Consider the following 17,270-nt stretch of genomic DNA (forward strand, 5'->3'; position numbering starts at 1 on the left):
AGTATACACTTGCCAACAGTTTGTAATCTCAGTGTGGCTTTTTTTCTCCTCATTGTTTGTGTCCTAACTTATTTTTTTCATATCTTACATGACCTTCATCCTTTAAATCTGAACAAAATGGAATGTGTTGTGATTTTGAGAATTCTCATTTCTTTGTGTTTTTGGTTTGGTTTAGGGTTAATAAGTTGATGGATTCCAACATAGACTTGCAGATCATCAAGCTTCCCTCCTTCCATTCTCATCCACTGGTGAGCAGAGTTCCTGTCAACAGGATTAAACGTCTTCATTCAAGGATTTTCTCAATACCATCCGGCCTACCCATCCATCCTAACACCGGGGTGAGCAGATACATCAAATGCAAGAAGCATTTGATTTCTGGAATTCATTTCTGGATTCTGGATTTCTGGATTCATTTCATTCCTGGAATCATATTATTCTGTCAAGACATGAATGTCAACCTTTAATAGGGGCTTAAGAAAAACCGTGCAGATTTTGGACATAAAAGATTGTCTCTGCTGGATTTCAGGAATACCGTGCTCTTTGCTCCAGTTGAAAATCAGAATTCTGGTGTTTTCTGACCAGGATCAACCCAATGAAAGGAAGTATCAGAAAAGCTCATAGAAAGGGTGTGGCCATTTCTTTCACCAGAAAAAAGCAAGAGTAAAGCACTAAATTGAGCTTCCCTGGTGGCTCCACGATGAAGAGCCCATCTGCCAGCACGGGAGAACAAGTTCAATCCCTGACCTGGGAAGATTCCGCAAATGCTGTGGAGAGACTAAGCCTGAGCGCCCCAACTACTGAGCCTGCACTCTAGAGCTTGGAGGCCACAACTACTGAAGCTCAAGTGCCCTAGAACCCATGCTTGGCAACAAGAGAGGCCACTGCAGTGGGAAACACGTGTGCTACACCTGGAGAAGGGCCCCAGCTCTCCTCAACTGGAGAAAGGCCCACACAGCAGCAAAGACCCAGCACTGCTGCTAAGTCGCTTCAGTCGTGTCCGACTCTGTGCGACCCCAGAGACGGCAGCCCACCAGGCTCCCCCATCCCTGGGATTCTCCAGGCAAGAACACTGGAGTAGGTTGCCATTTCCTTCTCCAATGCATGAAAGTGAAAAGTGAAAGTGAAGTTGCTCAGTCGCATCCGACTCTTAGCGACCCCATGGACTGCAGCCTACCAGGCTTCGCCATCCATGGGATTTTCCAGGCAAGAGAACTAGAGTGGGGTGCCATTGCCTTCTCCAGACCCAGCACAGCCAAAAACAAGTAGATAAGCATTAAAAAAAAAAAAAATTTTTTTTGGCAGACCCAGCACAGCTAAAAACAAATAGATAAGCATTAAAAAAAAAAGAAATTATTTAGACTTAGCTTTTAAAAAAAAGCATTAAATCTGCTGTCCAAAAAGCATATTTAACCTTTCTTTTTAGTCTTTCACTATGAAACAGATCATGCATGGTACCACCTGAAATTAAAAATTTTTAAGATTTTTTTTGATGTGGACCATTTTTTAAATTCTTTACTGAATTTGCTTCTGTTTTCTATTTTGGTTTTTTGGACACGAGGCGTGTGGGATCTTAGCTCCCTCACCAGGGTTTGAACCCACACTCCTTGCATTGGAAGGTGAAATTTTAATCACTGGACCACCAGGGAAATCCTTAATTAAAAAAAAAATTCTTATGAAATACATGGACAACCTGTATTTCATACAGATTTTAATGCTTAAAAAAGAATGTTGATATATGTTTTATATAGTCGTCTTGATTTAGCTATCTATAAAGTATACTACAAAATAATGAGATTGGTTTTTGTGGATTGCATGCATGCATGCATGCTCAATCACTTAGTCATGTCTGACTCTTTTGTGACCTCATGGGCTGGAGCCCACCAGGCTTCTCTGTCCATGGAATTTCCCAGGCAAGAATACTGAAGTGGGTTGCCATTTCCTCCTCCAGGGGATCTTCCTGACCCAGAGATCAAACCTGTGTCTCCTGCGTCTCCTGCATTAGCAGGCAGGTTCTTTTCCACTGAGCCACCAGGGAGCCCTTTCATGGGTTAGTGAAGAGGACTCACTGTTTCATAGTCTTAAATCACCTGTTCAAGGGGAAGCTGCCATCCATGGAGCCCCCAGTTGGAAGGGGTCTTGGGTATTATCTAGACCAGTGCCTGTCCTACACAGGAGGCTCTTCTCCAACCCCAGGAAGGATCTATCCAGACTCTACTTGGCCAAGCTTTGCTTTTGGAAACAACTCCAGAACCTTCCCAGGAAGTATTTCTCAGAGCGCCACCTCCGGCAGGGTGATAGCGATGCCTCAAATCCTAATGTGGGAGACATGGTGGGTGCTTGGGAGAGGCTTTCTGGGGTGTTTTGGTATTTGGGAAACCTGAGGCTTGAAGGCTCCAGCCTGCCCAGCTAGCACAGCGCCAGTGAAAGAGAAGCTGATGTGAGCCTGTGGCTCTGGGCCCAAGGCTGGATCTTGGGATCTCCGTGCACATGCATGCATGCTTTGATATTCAGTGTCGAAGCCCAGGGACCTCTCTATGCATGGCCTGCATCCTTCCACAGGTGCATCTGTGGGCGCATTACTAGAAGTGGAATCTCTTCTCTTTGACTGTGTGGATGTCAAATTAAATTTATTCATTCAGCTCATTTGTTTTCTAAAAAAGTAATATCAAATTAAAATGCCAGCAAGCAATGGCATTTCCCTCTGCCTGTATCCTCATCAACATAAAATTTTTGCCAATCTGACAGGTAAAAAACAATGTATCATGTTTACATTTGGTGTCTGCTTAGATTTCTCTTTCAACTCTTTCCAATCTGTGCCTTCTTTTTCTGCCATTAAATGTTAATCTAATAATTAAGTCAAAGAATTTTAATTTGAAGCAATTTTGACACAATCAAAATGTTAGACATAATATGAGAGAATACAGTTGAACATGAGCCACTTCACTGCCTGCCAGCTCCAACCTGTGACCATGTTAATCGTATGTCCTTCTTTTTTTAAATTGTAGTTCAGCCTTCTCTGCCAACAGTTCTATGCCATGTTCTTGAAAAGGGCTACCTATTCTTGGCGCAACTGGATCATGATGCTGTCAATACAGATCCTGGTGCCTCTGGTCATTCTTAGTATCAGCCTCTCATTCCTCAACTTCGATATAAGCATGGACAACAGCCCATTGGAGCTGACCCTAAAATCATATGGTCAAACTATTGTTCCATTCTACATTTCTCCGAACTCCAGGCTGGGTCCGCAGTTTCTAGACCATCTGACAGATGTGCTTATGGCTGAGGACCAGAAACCTCTGGAGCTGCAAAGTAAGTACCAGGCCCAGGAAAATGGGGCAGGAAGCAGGCCCATTGCTCCCTGCAGTGAAGCCATGTGCTTCCAGGCTACATGATGCTCTCTGAAGTCAGAGTGTGTGGCTAGAAGCCTCAGAAAAAATCTTTCAAAAGTAACAGGAAAGGGAAAGTTCCTAGAAATGGGACCAAGTTGTGTCTTTCTAGGGACTAAAGCATGTCCAAAAACGAAACAAACGTTCCGTTATGTTTGAATGTGTTAAGAAGAGATTTACACTTCTGCCAAGGGAATTTGTGGGTGATTTGGTGATAGATGGGACAAAAACTAAGCAGATGAGAAAAGGAGAATAGTATTTCCTTCAGAGGGGCACAGGTGTAGAGAAGAAAGAAACACGTCATGGTGTGCTACTTGGTTCAGCTGTGAATAATTTCTACTTTTTCTTAGTGAATGTCAAACTGACTATTGGTTAAACTGAATTTATGATACAACTCTGGGGCAGGTGGGGAGGGGTGGGGAAGGCCCTAGGAGGTGGGGATAGTCCTCTAAGAGAGCCAAGTCCTTGCTTCCGAGATAGGCTGTCAGTGGAGAAATGGACTATTTAGCGATCCTGAGAAGCACAGACTGAAAGACTTCAACATAGTTGCCCTGGTGAGCAGGAGCCAGGGACAGTGATGCGGAAGGCCATGGCACTGTCATCTCTCATTGTAAGTTTTGTATAATTATTTGATTTTTAAAATTATATTGATGTGTTATTTTAATTTAAAATGAAAATTTTAAGGATTTATTTTTAGTAAAATACAAGAGATCTTGCAGAAATGGTTGGGACTGTAGTGCCTTGCCTCTCCCAACCTTGGTTTCCTCACACTGTCACCGGAGGGTCCCCAGGGGAGTGCCCATCAAAGGTGCTTCACACTGAAACACTGGCGCTCAGTAACCCTCGGCCACCAGTACAGTGATCATTCCAGCGTAAAAATTCCAGGGTTCTTGGTCAGTCAGCCTGTGTGCTAGAAGCGTGGTGATGAACAGTTCTCAGAGAGCTCCTAGCCCAGAGGTCTTGTGGATAAGCAGTAATCCAGAGGCACAGTCCATGATGGTCACATAGACATAGCTCAGCCTCAGAGGGTCAGCGGGCGTGCCTGAGTTCAGAGCCTCTGGTGTGAATGGGGGCTGCACAGCAGGGAAGCCTGAAAGATGCCTGGACAAGACTTCACTGCTGCTCCAGTCAATGAAAAGAAAACTTTCTTGAGGCCTCAGGCCTGAGGGGCTCAGGCAGGAGGCAGCCCTGCGGGCCAAGTAGATGACTGGAAGTCGGGGCATGGCCACGACAGGAGGACCCCACTGGAGATGTGTGTGGGGCTTGGTGAGGAGAGAGACGTTCAGGAAGAGCCGTGGTCCTCCCTGCCTCACGAGGCCTGGTGCGACCCACTCAGTGGTCTATTTTCTTCCAGGCCCAGTGGAAGCATTCCTCCGGAAAAAGTTAGAGGAGGAGCCTGAGGTCTTTGACCAGAACTACCTGGTGGCCATTTCTTTTGACGACATGGAGAACCACACCGTCGTGACAGCGCTGTTCAACAACCAGGCATACCATTCCACGGCCCAGGCGCTGGCATTGGTGGATAACGTCCTGTTCAAATTGCTTTCTGGGCCCAGGGCGTCCATAACGGTTCTGAACCACCCTCAGCCCGAGTCGAGCATGGAGACCGCGGAGGACATCCTATATGAGTATGTGTGGCTTTCCTTCCTCCTCGCTGAGCTTCTCCCTTTACCGCCAGCTTCCTCCCGTTTTGTCTCTTTATTTTAATTACAAATTGTTATTTTGGAATATGGTTGCTTTGACTGGTTCTACTTAAATGACTGCCTCTCTTTTTATATCCTGCCTTTGACAGGGGCCCTAAAGGACATTATCTTGTCATCAACTTGCTTTTTGGAATGGCTTTCCTTTCAAGTTCCTTTTCCATCTTGACAGTCAAGGAGAGAGGCCTCAAGGCCAAGCAGGTCCAGTTCATCAGCGGCGTCCACGTGGCTACGTTCTGGCTCTCGTCTCTGCTATGGGACCTCCTGTCCTTCCTTGTCCCCAGCCTGCTGCTGCTGGTGAGCTGCATTGTGAGGGGCCCCTCCCCCCAACCCCCTGTGTCCAGGGGACTGGCCCTGGGGCCCCTGCAAAGAACTGGGACCCAACCAGAAGTCTAGGCTGGCAGCTCTGCCCCTGATGGGCCACATGGCTGTTAACGCAGCTTCCTCACGGACCCTCGGTAAAAGGGGATTCCCGTCCCAGCGTCATTAGGAGCAGGGGGCCTGCTCTGGGGTCTCTAGGTGGTGACTTCCCCAGAGCTGCTGCCTCAGGATGGTAAGACAGTGCCCTGGGGACAGGTGTAGCCCACCAGGGCGTGGAGGGGCGCAGCCTGGAGCACGTCCTCCCTGGTTCTGCCTCTGTGCTCCTCATCTCACTGCACTGGTGTCCTCTGCGCGGCCAGAGGAGTGAGGGAGGGCGGTGCTGCTGCAGTCCTGCCAACACCTTGTTTACCTTATTAAGAATAACTTGAGATTATCGTATCCTTTCTCTCATGCTTCGGGCTGACTCTTAGTGACTTTTCCAAATTCTGCCCCACTTTCCCCAGGTGGTGTTTCTATACTATGATGAGGAGGCTTTTACACACAAGGAGAATGTCCGAGCTGTCTTCTTGATGCTGATGCTCTATGCCTGGGCCATCATCCCCTTCATCTACCTGACCAGCTTTTGCTTTGAGAATGCGGGGAATGCCTGTGTCAAACTCATCATCATGCTGACCTTTCTGAGCATTGGCCCCTTTGTTCTTGTCTCAGTCACAAGTGAAAAAGGTGAGGCCTATCAGGTCTACACATCACACAGCTTTAACCCTCCCTCTGGCAGCCACACAAGCCGTGCCTGTGAGAGCACGTGTCTGCAGGGGCCTGCATGAGGCTCTTCTCAGCAGTGGTCGTTGGAAGAGCCCCAAACCGTCAGTGTTGCAGACAGGCACCTCCCAGGGGACAGACACTCAGCACAGGCTGCGGTGTGGACAGATGGCATAACCGGGTGCTGCCTGGACGAGCCAGCCCTGAGCTCGGAGCTGGGGGTCCACTGAACAGAGACCAGAGGGGACCTGGAGCGATGGGGACAGCCGTATCATGACTGAGATGTTGATTACATGGGCAAAAATACTTGTCAGAATCATCAAACTGTCCACTGGTGATCACACACTTCACTGAAACAGACTGCTCCTCAGTTTGAGAGAAGGTAATGAGAGACTTCTGTAGAATTCCATGAAGAAGAAAAACTTTGGAAACAAGAAAGATCTGATTGCCAAAATAAGAATTTAGCAGAGGGGTTGGAAAATAAAGGCAATGAATTTTCCAGAAAGTAGAACAAAAAGTTAAGAGAAACAGAGAAGTTGAGAGAAAAGGCAGGTAATGTGACAGTAAATGCAGGAGATGCTATTTGTATTCAATCAATGAGCCTTCCAGAAAGAGAAAACAGGAAATCAGGTTGAGGAAACTACCCAAGAAACAAAACAAAATTTCCCAGAGTTGAAAAAACCAGACTTCAAGATTGAAAGGATTTATCAAATGTCCAACACTGAATGAAGAGAGGCCCAAACACTTCCTGAAAGACAAGGGTTTCTGTACTGAGTTCTGTCGTCAGGCAGATGGGGGGACAGAGCAGAGACAACTTCAGGTGGGCAACAGCAATTGAACCCATACCCCACTTTCTTGGAGAGCTAGTCAAGGATCTCGCCCAACAAGGTGCAGGAGTAAAGCAAAAGAGGAAGAAAGCACAAGAGCCAGAAGAGGATGGATCCCACCCCGGAGTGTGGCAGAGGAGATTCTGCAGTCGGACGACTAGGTAGGGGCGGTTTGTGGCCTCTCCTCCGTCCTCAGCCAGTGCTGGAGTAGGACCCGCAGAGAAGGAAGGAAGGAAGGCAGGCGAATAAGCAGTAGCTGTGAATACCTGTCCCTGTGATCACACGTGGGATTGTCGAGCACTCCTCTCCTAGGTGTTGGAAGATGGTCACTGACCCAGGAGGGTCCGGGAGCCACTGTGGCTGGCTGTTCATCCCAGGCAGGGCTGTCAAGACTGCCTTGTGGTTAAGTCTGTCTCTATCCCACCCAGGAGCCACAGAGCTGAGTTTGGGTGGTTTCCCCACTCGCCTCTGCTTTAGTTTCCAGGGTAGATTTCCACATTTAGACTTCTACAGAGACAGCGTTAAGAGGACACAAGCCACTGTGCCTCTTCCCCAGGGCCATACCTGCCCCCTCTGCAACTACCCCCTGGGGCCTGGTCTCCGCAGGTGCAACTGTCTGATCACCAGAGCCATGACCCTGATGCCTCAGCCACAATGTGGAGCCACGACTTCCGAGCTGTGTCCCCAAATGGTGCTTCCGTCTCTACAGGTGGACCCTGGCTCTGCTGCTCAGTTACTGAGTCCTGGTCCAGGAAATGTTGGTCTGGAGACCTCACATCCAAGTTCAACTCCCTGTATGTTGCAGTGGCCTCCACTGACAGGAATTTCATAAATTGATCCCCCAAAACTGTACTACTCTAAATCCAAGCCCTGAGAGTAGAGTCTGTTTTCGTATGAGGAGTCTGTTCAGCCTCTCTTCAGGGAGTCTGAAGAAAGTCACGTGTCCCCGGGCTGTATTCCTTGCAGGCCCCCCTGATTTGGAGCGGGTGGTGTAACAAGTCATGAAGCCTGAAATGAAAGCTCTAATCCCACCTCCTTGTTGGTGGAGATGTGTTGTGGTTTGTGCGGGGTGGCAGCTGGTGGCACGTGGAGTGGCCTGGGGTTAGCACCAAGCAGCCTGTGAGGTGGGAGAGGGCTGTAAGCGCAGCCCCATTGCAGGTCCGTTCCCACGCAGCACACCGAGCTCATCTTCTTACAGATTAATTTGCTTATGAGTAGCATAGTTATTTCGCAGAGCAGTTGTGTTTATTTGTTGTAAATATTTAAAATATTTTAAATATACCAAAGGTTATATATAACCTTGTTTGTTATTTCTTCACTTTTCAATATAACATAAAAAATAGGCTTCTATAATCTCTTAAGAGTCCCCAGTTTCTGTATTTGTTTTAGGACCAGATCACTTACTGACCTCTCCTTTATTTCTTTTTTCTCATTGAAGTATAGTTGTTTTACAATGTTGTGTTAATTTTTGCTGTACAGCAAAGTGACTTAGTGATTTACACATATATGCATTCTTTGCCATCATGGTTTCTCATGGGATATTGGCTGCAGGGCCCTGTTGTGTGCAGCAGGGCCTTGGTGCTCATGCGTCCTGTGCGTAACAGAGCGCGTCCGCCGAGCCCGGCCTGCTGCCCCGCCCCACCCCCTGCCATTTGGCGGCCGCGAGCGTGTTCTCCGGGTCCTTGAGTCTATTTTCTTTCCTTCTTTCTTTTTGCCACAAAGCTTGTGGGATCTTAGTTCCCAGCCGGGGATGGAACCCATGCCCCTTGCATTGGAAGCACAGAGTTCTAACCACAGGACCACTTTGGTTGATTCTTGAGGCTTTTCTATTTATGTGATAATGTACAGTATCTGCAAATAATGGTGGTTTTGTCTCCACAAACTGTCCACACAGCAACTATGTTCTCCTTGTCTACTTGTAAGATGACACTCTAATAAATACAAAGCTGGTGCCCCAGGCTTTCCTGTCTGGCCCTAACTCATTTGTAAGCCTCCAGCCTTCAAAGCCACGACTTCCACAGGTGCATCCCCTACTGCAGCCATACCGTGCTGGTTTTCTCAAACACACCAAGCTCTTTCTGACTTGTCTGCATAAACAGTTGGAATAGAAGTAAAATGACTTCAGGAAGTGCTGCAAAAGAAAAATAGTTACAGCTTAGAGGCTTGGTGACTGCCTCAGAAGAGGGAACACTGGGAGTCAGGGAGAACCTGATTTCTGGTCTTGGGCCCGTGAGTGTGATGAGCACAGACAGATACAGCCACAGGTAGAAAGAACAAGCCCTTTATAGAGGAGAAGAGGCCCAGTGGGCCTAGAGAGTCGCTGGGGGATGTACCCACTTCTTCCTGAAAGAAGGGTTAATATTTTCTGTTCCCCTCACAGACCTTGGCTACACAGAGATCTCAGAGTCCCTGGATAACACGTTCCTACTGCTTCCAGGCCATTGCCTAGGGATGGCTTTATCCAACCTGTACTACAACTTTGACCTGCAGAAGTTTTGCAAGGTCAGGAGCTTGGACCAGACTGAGTGCAGCAAAGTTTGTGAGTATGACAAACAGACTTTTGTTAATTACAGTGTGTTTTAATTTTTAAGTTTTACAATGTTGTGTTGGTTTCTGTGCTGATTACATTTTTATTAAGATATAATTCATATAAAATTCACCCTTTTATAAAGTATACAATTCACCGGTTTTTGGTATATTCACAAGGTTGTGCAACCATCACCACCATCTAATTCCAGGACATTCTCGTCACCTGGAATAAAGAACTGTTCCATCCATTAACAGTCACTTCCCGTTCCCTTTTCCCCCAAGCATCTGACAACCAATAATCTACTTTCTGTCTCTATGGATTGGCCTGTTCTGGGCATTTCTTGTAAATGGAATCACTGTGTGACCTTTTGTATCTGGCTGCTTTCACTTGCAACAGTATTTGTAAGGTTCATCCAGGTTGTGGGGTGCATCTCTACTTTGTTCCCTGTTATGGCTGAATAATATTCCATTGTATGGATGGACTACTGTTTGTGTATCCATTCATCAGCTGATGGACATTTGGATTGTTTCTACATTTTGGCTGTTATGAATAATGCTGCCGTGGACATTCACATACACATTTTTGTGTGAGCCCGTTTTCAGTTCTCTTGAGTATATACTTAGGAGTGGGTTTGCTGAGTCTTATGACTTTATGTTTAGCTTTTTCAGGAAGCACAAAACTATTTTCCACAGTGGCTGCACCATTTTACATTTCACCAGCAACATATGAGGCTTCCAATTTGTCCACGTCCTTTCCAACACCTTTTAAAATTAGTTATTTTCTTTAAATGTGGAAGAACATGTGAAGTTTACCATTTTAACCATTTTTAAGTGTGCAGTTCTGTGGCATTAGATACATCCACATTGTTGTGCCATCACCACCATCCTCTCCAGAACTTTCTTCAACTTGCAGAACTGAAATTCTGAACCCACGAAACACTAACAGCCCCACCCCAGCCTCTAGTGACTACCATTCCACTCTCTGAGTTGGGCTACTCTAGTTGCCTCACATGAAACATTTAATTCATTTCTCATTTCCTCTTGGGTATATTCAATAGCTATTTTCTTTCTTTTTTTTTTTTTTTTTTTTTGACAAATGTACTGTTTATTTTCAATACCAAATGTGCTAATTTCTGACAGCAATAACTGACAGTTATGTCACACTTTCTAAATACAGACTGTTCCCCTAAACACTAGTTCAATGAACAAAAATGTCCCAATGTAGAAGTTGGGTTCATTCATGTGGTTATATTCTTACAGATAATAATTCATAAAATAGCAAATTATACTCCTATTAAGAGAATTCACATTCATTCTAGAAATGGAATTTAATTCTTATAATGATTTGTCATTTAAACTACTTCCATCAAAATATAAATAATTACAGTTACTTCTCTTTTAGTCAACGCTTAAATGCAATTACCACTCACTGCACAGGGGAAGGGTGTCTGCCTTCAGCTAGTCAGCATGAGAAATAAAGTGGTATGAATGCTAACAACAGCATGAGACTTGACGCTGAACCTTACCATTTATGTAACTGCAATTATAACTCAGCGCCATAATACTAGGAATTTTGGTGCCTATCAAAAACAGAGTTGATGTCCAAGGACAAGCAGATTTATTCACTCACAGTAAGGACTGTAAGTAACACGCAGACTCAGCGCCAGGTGTGAGGTACAGAGAGACAACTCCCGAGACCCCCTCAGGAGAAGCAGGTCAGCAAGGGTGCCGGGCTCCCCAGCAGGCCCCCTGGGTACCACCACTTAACTGGCCTTTTCTGACTGTTTCGAAAAACAACTGCTAACGGGTCCGCTAAGCAACTAAGAGGAGCAGTTTCAAGATTTCCCACTTCTTTGCTTAATCAAAACACAGCTAATTAGTAATGCTTGGCGACCCACTCCAGTGTTCTTGCCTAGAGAATCCCGGGGACGGCAGAGCCTGGTGGGCTGCCGTCTATGGGGTCACACAGAGTCGGACACGACTGAAGCGACTTAGCAGCAGCAGTAGCAGCAGCAGCAGCACAGGATGTAGAACTACAGCTTCCGTAGAAAACAGAAACGGTTTCACCAATAATCTTAACTCCTGAAAAAAACAGATAATTCCCCATTTTTAAAGATGTCCGTCTTGCTTATGACGTCACAGACACCATCAGAAGTTTCACCCCAATCTCAAAGATGAGTCAGCTCTCTAACTAGACGAGGAAGTGGCGACGTTACCAGACACTTCACATGACCTGACAGGCTCTCGCTTCCAGTCAGCACGCTCACTGTGAGATCCACACCTGACTGGCGCTCCCAGTCCCCGAGCGGAAGCCTCCACTGCAGGCGGCCCGGCGCCCGCGGCGGGTAGCCGGGGGCGGGGGTCCCTCGGCGCTCATCGCAGCCGGCTCAGCGGGCCCGCACTCCGGGCCCGCCAATAGCTATTTTCTTTGTGGTTACCATGGGAACTGCATTTTAACATCCTTAAGTTAACATTCTAATTTGAATTTGTATCAGCTTAACTTCAACAATATAGAAAAACTGCTCTTATGCAGCCCTTTCCCCAATCCCTTTTAATTATTGATGTCACAAGACCTCTTTATCCACTATGTGCCCAGAACCATAGACTCATTGTTGTTTTTTATGCATCAGTTTCTTAAGTTACACAGTAAACAAAAAGTGGAGTTACAAACCAAAGTTACCGCAATACTAGCCATTATAATGTCCATGTATCTACTTTCACCAGAGATCTGTATTAGTTTGATCTGTATGTCCTCATATGGCCGATGTCTGTTGTATATGCGTAAACAAAACAACCTACTTCCATAGTTCTTCAGGCACTCTGTCTATCAGATCTAATCCCTTGAATTTATTTTTTGTCACTTCCACTGTATAATCGTAAAGGATTTGACTTAGGTCTTACATGAATGGTCTAATCAAAATTGTAAGGAATTTGATTTAGGTAGGTCCCTACTTTCTTCAGTTTAAGTCTGAATTTGGCAATAAGGAGTTCATGCCAATGAGGCAAAGGAGAAAAGGAAAGATACACCCATTTGAATGCAGAGTTCCAAAAGAATAGCAAGGAGAAATAAAGCGTTCCTCAGAGAGCAATGCAAAGAAATAGAGGAAAACAATAGAATGGGAAATACTAGAGATCTCTTCAAGAAAATTAGAGATACCGAGGGAACATTTCATTCAAAGATGGGCACAATAAAGGACAGAAACGGTATGGACCTAACAGAAGCAGAAGATATTAAGAAGAGGTGGCAAGAATACACAGAAGAACTATACAAAAAAGATCTTCATGACCCAGATAACCATGATAGTGTGATGACTCACCTAGAAGAGCCAGACGTCCTGGAGTCTGAAGTCAAGTGGGCCTTAGGAAGCATCACTACGAACAAAGCTAGCGGGGGTGATGGAATTCCAGCTGAGCTATTTCAATGCCTAAAAGATGGTACTGTGAAAGTGCTGCACTCAACATGCCAGGAAATTTGGAAAACTCAGCAGTGGCCACAGGACTGGAAAAGGTCGGTTTTCATTCTAATCCCAAGGAAAGGCAATGCCAAAGAATGTTCAGACTACCCCACAATTGCATTCATCTCACATGCTAGCAAAGTAACGCTCAAATTTATCCAAGTAAGGCTTCAACAGTACGTGAACCGTGAACTTCCAGATGTTCAAGTTGGATTTAGAAAAGGCAGAGGAACCAGAGATCAAATTGCCAACATCCGTTGGATCACTGAAAAAGCAAGAGAGTTCCAGAAAAACATCTACTTCTTCTTTATTGACTACGCCAAAGCCTTTGACTGTGTGGATCACAATAAACTATGGAAAATTCTTCAAGAGATGGGAATACCAGACCACCTGACCTGCCCCCTGAGAAATCTGTATGCAGGTCAGGAAGCAACAGTTAGAACTGGACATGGAACAACAGACTGGTTCCAAATAGGAAAAGGAGTACATCAAGGCTGTATATTGTCACCCTGCTTATTTAACTTATATGCAGAGTACATCATGCGAAATGCCAGGCTGGATGAAGCACAAACTGGAATCAAGATTGCTGGGAGAAATATCAATAACTTCAGATATGCAGATGACACCACCCTAATGGCAGAAAGTGAAGAGGACCTAAAGAGCCTCTTGATGAAAGTGAAAGAGGAGAGTGAAAAAGCTGGCTTAAAACTCAACATTCAAAAAACCTAAGATCATGGCATCTTGCCCCATCACTTCATGGCAAAGAGGTGTGGAAGCAATGGATACGGTGAGAGACTTTATTTTCTTGGGCTCAAAAATCACTGCAGATGGTAACAGCAGCCATGAAATTAAAAGATGCTTACTCCTTGGAAGGAAAGTTATGACCAACCTATATAGCATATTGAAAAGCAGAGACATTACTTTACCGACAAAGGGCCGTTTAATCAAAGCTATGGTTTTTCCAATAGTCGTGTATGGATGTGAGGGTTGAACTATAAAGAAAGCTGAGTGCCAAAAATTTGATGCTTTTGAACTGTGGTGTTGGAGAAGGCGCTTGAGAGTCCCTTGGACTGCAAGGATATCCAACCAATCCATCCTAAAGGAAATCAGTTCTGAGTATTCACTGGAAGGATTGATGCTGAAACTGAAACTCCAATACTTTGGCCACCTGCTGCAAAGAACTGATTCATTGGAAAAGAGCCTGATACTGGGAAAAATTGAAGGAGGGAGGAGAAGGGGATGACAGACAATGAGATGGTTGGATGGTATCACTGACTCGTTGAACGTGAGTCTGAGTAAGCTCCAGGAGTTGGTGATGGACAGGGAAGCCTGGTGTGCAGCAGTCCATGGGGTCACAAAGAGTCAGAAATGACTGAGGGACTGAACTGAACTGAACTGAAACAAATGAATTGGAGAAGATAATGCATAGTATCAGTCTACTTGTATTTTAAAAGATTATATCCAGAGAGTATGGAAGTAGTATATAATATGTGTGTATATATATATATACACATACATACATAAAACTGCTGTAGGGAGAGGAGAAGTACCTTGACTCTATCTCAGACGTGTCTCTTTTTTCCAATGAGTGTGTATTGTATAATTTAAAAATACATGTGTTTAAAAGAAAATTTGAAGGCAAATCAGATTAAGATAGGAGACTTGAGGCTGCTGAGTGTTTCTGCATGAGTGGTCAGTTGAAGTTACAGGGTGATTAATAATTGATAAAAGAATCAAACATATAAATAGTTTGCATTTCAAGTAACTGTCATATGGATAGGGAGAAGTCTTTTACTTTACTGAATAATTTTTGCTAAACATTGGTTCCAGCAAAAAAAGCAGAATACTGTGTATGTTTCCCGTCTGCTGGGGTGAAGTGACGACGTGATGACAATAATGCTCCTTTTAAATGACCTTTGTTATCGTGGGAATCTAGCTGCTCTGTGTAATCTGATCGTGTCCATTTGTCCCATTGTAGCAGAGGGCTATGTGGTCCAGGAGGACATCTATGCCTGGGAGTCTCTCGGGTTGGGGAAGTACCTGATAGCCCTCGCCATCTCAGGGCTCGTGTACCTCATCCTGCTTTTCCTCATTGAAACCAATGTCTTATGGGAACTGAAAGCCAGGTTTTCTGGCCTCTACTGGAAGCAAAAATTGGTGAGTGGGTCCAAGTGTAAGTCTGTAAGGACAGATAAGGGGCCGGCTTCACGGCTTAATTCCTGCAGTCTGCAGTGACCTTGATTCTCAGAGTCAGAGGGCCTGGAGATCGTGTAGCCTGCCTTCAGCAGAGGGGTTACTGAGGTCCCCAGGACTCTGGGCCCTGAGGGGAGAAGGGGGAAGAGCATTGGCCTGGGCCCTGTGACCCTGGCCAGCCGTGGATTCCTTAAAACTAGTCAGCTTGTAACACCTCTCCCCTCAGTCATGCAGGAGCCAGATAGGAGAATGGCCTGTTGTGTCCATTCTTGACCTGAATATCTTCCAGTGGCAAAGCACCTCCCCCACCCCCATGATTATGGAAATCCTGTACAAAATGGGATTTGTTGTATCTTGACACCTCTGGGCGTCAAGTCTTTTTTTTTTCTTTAAAAACCAATGCTTTCCTGTCCAGCATATCACGGTCGTGTCAACATGCACTACCTGCGGCTTTCCCTGAGAATGGGTGGTGGAGTGCGAATGGGAACTGGCATGGCCGGGGCACCTTCACAACGTTACGGGGAAGGACCTTGATGTCTTCCTCCTATCCTTGCAAAAGCACTTACACCTGCCATCCTTATCTCGGGAAAAACAGGTTGTTTTGCAGAATGCAGAGTCTGTGCCTGGAGACCAAGATGTGGAAGAGGAAGCAAAAATGATCAAGAACTCTTGGGAAGATCTGTGTAAGAAAAACCCACTGGTCCTTAAAGAACTATCTAAGGTAAAGTCTGATGTAGCTTGAAAAGCATTACTTTACTTTTCATCCCCATTACTCTTGGGGATCCTTGTGTAGGGAAGCAGCCATCATGGCTCCAGGACCCTGCCCGCTGACTTGGAGTACAGTGTAGTGCCCATTTATCAGCAGCTTTGCTTTCTGAGGTTTCAGCTACCTGCAGTCAACCATGGTCCAAAAATATTAAATGGAAAATTCCAGAAATATCAATTCATAAGTTTTAAGTTGTGTGCTGTTCTGGGTAGCATGGTTAACTCAAGCTGTCCCACCCCACCCCTTTGTCCAGCTTGTCTGCTGTTTCATCGCTTAGTTGCCGGCTCAGTTATCTGATCCAGTTTCGCAGTATCGAGTGCTTGCACTCAAGGACTTCTCATTTTACTTACCCCAAAGCCCAAGGGTAGTGATGTTGGCAATTCGGATATTCCCTTACTGTGCCTAATTTATAAGTTACACTTTGTCAGAGGCATTATGTGTAGGAGAAACATAGTAAGTAGAGGGTCCTGTGATATCCATGGCTTCATGCCCCCACGGGGGTTCTTGGACCATATCCCCGGGGATGAGGGGACTACTGCACTGGCAGAGGATTCAGATGAGTTTTGATGGGAAAGACTCAGAGAGAGGTTTCCTCTGTGAACAGATGGCATCTGAGCTCATTCGTGCACCCAGAGACAGCAGGTAGCGCCTCAGCACCCCAGTGTCTTCTGGGGGCCCCTGAGGACAAGGAGGCCTGGGATAAGAGGGGCACCGGAGCCATGGATCCCCAGAAGCTCTGAAGGGTGGACATGGTTGAGTCTCTCCTGGATCTAGAAAGCAGTCTGTGGAGGAGCCAAGGAGGGGATGTGGGCTCTGAAAGCCCACAGCAAGCCTGCTAATCTCCCTGAGAGCCCGTGGGGACTGTGCTGAGAGATTCTTCAGACAGCCAGGAATGTACACACACTCACGCACACGCACACACACATGTACGCAGAGAGAGGGGGAGGGAGACAGAGACAGACAGAGTTGTTTCCCTATAGTTACTAGCTGTTAAAAAGCCCCCAGAATCAATCTGCCTGACTTCAGTCTCTACTACAAAGCCACAGTCATCAAGACAGTAAGGTACTGGCACAAAGACAGAAATAGAGATCAATTGAACAAAATAGAAAGCCCAGAGATGAATCCACACACCTATGGACACCTTATCTTTGACAAAGGAGGCAAGAATATACAATGGAGAAAAGACAATCTCTTTAACAAGTGGTGCTGGGAAAACTGGTCAACCACTTGTAAAAGAATGAAACTAGAACACTTTCTAACACCATACACAAAAATAAACTCAAAATGGATTAAAGATCTAAAAGACCAGAAACTATAAAACTCCTAGAGGAGAA

At 45.6% G+C, this 17,270-nt stretch overlaps 1 protein-coding gene across 1 annotated transcript in view; it reads left to right on the forward strand.

The window, feature by feature from the left end:
* Positions 1-17,270, forward strand: part of LOC129638147 (ATP-binding cassette sub-family A member 17-like) — a 102,340-nt gene that overhangs the window by 68,815 nt on the left and 16,255 nt on the right. Inside the window, exons 18-25 of the mRNA XM_055562715.1 lie at positions 176-338; positions 3,006-3,309; positions 4,741-5,014; positions 5,179-5,383; positions 5,911-6,130; positions 9,374-9,532; positions 14,956-15,134; positions 15,766-15,891. Coding sequence (XP_055418690.1) covers positions 176-338; positions 3,006-3,309; positions 4,741-5,014; positions 5,179-5,383; positions 5,911-6,130; positions 9,374-9,532; positions 14,956-15,134; positions 15,766-15,891 — 1,630 coding nt within the window. The remainder of the gene's footprint in view (positions 1-175; positions 339-3,005; positions 3,310-4,740; positions 5,015-5,178; positions 5,384-5,910; positions 6,131-9,373; positions 9,533-14,955; positions 15,135-15,765; positions 15,892-17,270) is intronic.

The sequence above is a fragment of the Bubalus kerabau genome, chromosome 23 (assembly GCF_029407905.1).
Source record: "Bubalus kerabau isolate K-KA32 ecotype Philippines breed swamp buffalo chromosome 23, PCC_UOA_SB_1v2, whole genome shotgun sequence".
Classification (NCBI taxonomy): domain Eukaryota; kingdom Metazoa; phylum Chordata; class Mammalia; order Artiodactyla; family Bovidae; genus Bubalus; species Bubalus kerabau.